This window comes from Morone saxatilis, unplaced genomic scaffold (assembly GCF_004916995.1).
Source record: "Morone saxatilis isolate NCDOM2014 unplaced genomic scaffold, NCSU_SB_2.0 Contig1, whole genome shotgun sequence".
Lineage (NCBI taxonomy): Eukaryota > Metazoa > Chordata > Actinopteri > Moronidae > Morone > Morone saxatilis.
This window is the reverse complement of record NW_023339651.1, coordinates 11,637,647-11,641,876: the sequence shown is the minus strand read 5'-3', so window position 1 is coordinate 11,641,876 and position 4,230 is coordinate 11,637,647. Positions and strand designations below refer to the sequence as shown.

General features: G+C 40.8%; 2 protein-coding genes across 4 annotated transcripts in view; one reads left to right on the top strand and one right to left on the bottom strand.

The window, feature by feature from the left end:
• The window catches only part of eif3c (eukaryotic translation initiation factor 3, subunit C), a 9,723-nt gene extending 8,776 nt beyond the window's left edge, over window positions 1-947 (top strand). For all 3 annotated transcript variants that reach the window (XM_035660661.1, XM_035660668.1, XM_035660653.1), the window contains one exon: window positions 446-947. In XM_035660661.1, the coding sequence (XP_035516554.1) occupies window positions 446-573 (128 nt within the window). In that variant the 3' untranslated portion in view covers window positions 574-947. The remainder of the gene's footprint in view (window positions 1-445) is intronic.
• A 1,057-nt stretch (window positions 948-2,004) lies between these two features.
• prodh2 (proline dehydrogenase 2) overlaps window positions 2,005-4,230 on the bottom strand; it is a 6,235-nt gene continuing 4,009 nt past the window's right edge. The window contains exons 7-11 of the mRNA XM_035660677.1: window positions 3,985-4,128; window positions 3,682-3,848; window positions 3,314-3,424; window positions 2,841-2,929; window positions 2,005-2,630 (exon numbers count right to left, since the gene is read on the bottom strand). Coding sequence (XP_035516570.1) covers window positions 2,455-2,630; window positions 2,841-2,929; window positions 3,314-3,424; window positions 3,682-3,848; window positions 3,985-4,128 — 687 coding nt within the window. The 3' untranslated portion in view covers window positions 2,005-2,454. The remainder of the gene's footprint in view (window positions 2,631-2,840; window positions 2,930-3,313; window positions 3,425-3,681; window positions 3,849-3,984; window positions 4,129-4,230) is intronic.

Genomic DNA, 4,230 nt, shown 5'->3' with positions numbered 1-4,230 from the left:
ACTATTACTGAATATTATCACATTGACCTGTTCGGGGTGGGACTCGTATCAACCATGTGAAGTTTCGTTAATGTACACTGAAGTTATGACAAATCCCTCTTTCATGGCGAGTCGTTAAAATTCCACGCCACGCCACGGACACGTTGTTAGACAGAATGTCGTAAATAGCGTTCCTGAAGAAGGTGTGCATGCCGCACTGTCGGTTTTGGAAAGAGAGAGGAATTGTCGGACACAGCACCCTAATCCCATGTTAGAAAGGTGTGGGCTGTGGAGGTTTCGAAGCTATTAGAAAATCTGATAAGCTTCTCAAGAAGCTGGCAGTTATTTTATATGTTTGTGATGTTTTTAAAAGAATATCAAGTAAAATAATTTTCTCTTTGTCGTCTGACTAAATGCTGTTCTGTGGATACTGTTATTGTGATTCTTTTCCTTTGCATGTTTACAGATCAGAAAGGCGGTTACCAGCAGAATAAGGGGGGCTACCAGGGCGGCTACCAGGGGGGCTACCAGGGGGGCTACCAGGGGGGCTACCAGCGAGGCGGCTACAGAAATCAAAACCAAGGCAACTACTGAGCTTGCCACATGTGGATTTCAGTCTCACCACCTAAACTAGTCTTCATTCCATAACAACAACATCAACCTGTGTTTCTGTACTCTGCACTTGGGTGTTTGCTGTTCTTCATTTGACTCAAACCAGCTGCTCGCTGATCCTGAATCAGCTGAACGTTATCGCAGCCCTTCTCACTGCAGCTGCATAGTGTGGTATTTCAGTACGGCTAACTTCTTTGAATAAATTAAAATGAAAAGAGTTTTATGGTTATTATTGCTAATGGAACATTTTTCAATATAGGCATTGCAGTGTGGTTGGCTTGTGGCAGTACAGTTGAGCGACAGACACGTACAAGTATTGATGACTTATACTTATTGAATAAACAGTAATAAACTGAGTTTTGAGTTTTCTTTTTGAAAGGTATGTTTTAATATAAATTTAATACAAAACACGAAACAAAGGTAATGTAAACCCCACCTCCTCCACGCTAAACTGTCAGTGACATTCATCGTTTCTCACAGGCCACCTATCATCAGCTATGTGAGAGAGGCTGATCAATCTTACGGATAGTCTAAAGAGATTTGGGTTTTCCACAGTTTATAGCATGCAACGATAGTTGTTAGTGATTTTGTGCCATGTGTATTTAACAGATTGAATTGAATTACAGAAGCAAATATGAGATCTCTTTAAATCCAAAAGAAAAGATGTGACTGTTAGTAGTTGGGCATTAATCAATTAAAGACAGGCTCCTTAAATACATCACACAACAGAAGATGCAGCAAACGCAGAAGGGTATCATCCCGAAATAGGTCTTTTATAACCTTCATTCTCTGTTTTTCTATACATTAAATACTCAGTAGCTTCTCCCTGGGATCACACCCTGATCTGGATATAGGGGACACATTGTCAAAACATTAATGATATAAACTGAAGGAACTGGTTTTTAGGCAATTTGAAAATAAAGAAAAACCTGGAGGGAGTCTTTGCTTTATGGACAAAAAGTGTTTTGATTTCTGTTCATCACACTGAATATATCCAAAGTATAATAAATAGCCTTTAATATATATATGTTTAGCTTTTTGTGGTGGTTTGATTAAAAAGCCACCAAGAGGTAAATAGGTCATATCAGCCAGACGTCCATGATATTCAGGCAAAAAATTAACCAGCAGGACATGGGACTCAGTCACTGTGTCACCACCACTGACGTATTCTCTTGTTACTAATTAGTTGCTTCAGAGCAGCTTCACCAGCCACCACCAAAATCGCAATTCATAATCCACACTGAACCTTTTTCAACACTTTTCAAAACCAACTTTGGTTGTTTGGCAATGTCTAAATGTTAGGTTTTAATGTCAGTTTATATTTTTAGTGTTTTTTGTGGTTTGGCCAGAAGCTCAGAGGTCTGGTCACACAGGTGTTGTTTCACAAGACTAGCAGGCAAAAATGAAAATAAGTATTCTAACATTTATGTTTATTCCTATAAAACAAAGATATTGATAGTGTTAATGTACAGCAGCGATATTACATGTATTTCAAATGCATTTTGTCTTACAACTTCCATCAAACGTAACAAAATTGTTACACTTTTTGTTCGTCATTAAATCATTGTTCAGTTCACCATACATACAGTGATCGAAACTACTTTTTGCAAGATCCATTCTTAATTTCCATTCACTTTAATTCTTCATCAGTAGACAGTGGGTTATGGATTGCATATGATCCTTTGGTGTTACAGAATCAACTCCAGGTATATGTAATTGTATGGATCTGAACTTCCGTTGGCCTTCAGTGTTCCCATGTGGCTTCCTTATTCTACACCATTTCCTGATTGGACACCTGAATGCAAGTCTACACTCACTCACACACACCACCAGTGCCTCTTCTCTCTCTGTGCTGCTGGCCTGTTAGCTGCCTCCCCTCATCCTCAGCCTCCTGTAGAGTTCTTGCCTCAGTAGGTCCCTCTCTTTGCGGATTCCCTGCAACACCGACCGGTTCTCCTGAGCCCGACGCACCAGGTAGGGGAGCGTGTCATCCACTGAGCCATACGGCACTGACTTGTATACGGCATAACCCTCCTTAGCTGGAGGGAAGGGAGAGGCATGGAGAGATGACATAGTGACATGTTAGAAGGGAAGGACAGCATTTATTTTGTCATTACTCGTGTGGAGAATGTTTTCCATCGACGTACACTTCCTAACAATTTTGGGGAAATGAAGTGCTTTCTGTGGTTGAATAAGACACAGGACCTCTTGCAGACAATATAAAGAAAACCAGTTGAAGCACAGCTCACCCAGCGTGAGGGAGACGTGATCACACATGCCCAGCAGCTGGCCGAAACACACTGAGCCTCCATCTTTGTCTATCCCCAACTCTTCCATCCTGGAGATGATACACACAATAGCTAGATCATATACAAGACAGTAGTACCCAACCTGGGGCTCGCTATGAAGTGTTATCCCAATTTCTGTTGATTTTTGTCTAATCTCTAGCTGGTTTTCCTGAAAATTACAGAGTAATTACACAGTTTTGGGACTCAACAAGCAAGGTAAAGATCAATGGTTTTAAGGGGTCACAGGCCAAAAAGGTTGGGAACCGCTGATATTCAGCATCAAGTGACATTCAAGTGAAGGTCAAATCAGATATTTCTAATTGGACTGGATTAAAACATCCATATAAGATTAAAGAAAATAGGTTTACAACAGATAAGTGAAAAGAAAAACTATAAAATAAAAGGTAAATGAGTTCCATGTGATTTTCACTTACCGTTTGGCGGCTCGTCTTACTGACTCCTCATTGTGAGAGGCGACTATGATCCTGTAGCGCTCAGGTTTCTGGGATATGACTTCCAGCATCACATCCAGCGATCCGTTATAACTGCACAAACACAAGTAAACAGATGAAATGTGCTGGAGTCAAGTTCACTGTCAGAAATGTATTCTGTGTATTGTTAGAAAGGTCAAGTTTATCATGTGCAACAGCCTTCATCTCACCACAAAACTAATAAGCTTATTGTAATCCAGATAAACCGATTTACAGCACAAATCCAGGTGCATTGGTAAAAATTGACTAAACCCAAACAAGTGTTAGATTCAACCTCATGTAGTTTATGTCTTGGCATTGTCTGGGTCCACCTGTCATTGGTGTCCTCCCAGCACTGGTGGACGGGGTCCCGACGACCCTCTTTCTCTGCCAGCTTCCTCTCTTTGTCCATGTAGGCTCCTCGTACCAGCTTGACTCCCAGACAGAAACCCTCAGTCTTGGACAGATGCAGAGCCTCTAACAGGAGAGACCTGGACTCCTGAAGGACACAGACGCAGAGGAGGGTCTATTTGATAAAGTCTCCTTTAAGAAAACACCTACTTAGTCCTACATTCAGTTGAACTAAAAGAGATGTTCTTATATGTGAAAATGAGAAGAGCATTAAAGATATTTGCCTTCAGGTAACACTGATATGTGTTCCAAATCCAGGCGCCATCTTTGTTAAACTTCTTCATCATCGCCATGGTAACAAGAGAGAGGGCAGGGTTCATGTAGGTGTACTCTGCATCAACCAGGACTCGGACTTTGTTTGCACTTGCCTAAAAATTTAAAAAAAATAAATAAATTGTAACTACACACAGCGGATCCTCAAAAATAAACACAATCATTTACAGTTGTACAGCTGTCAGTTGTCAAGGGGC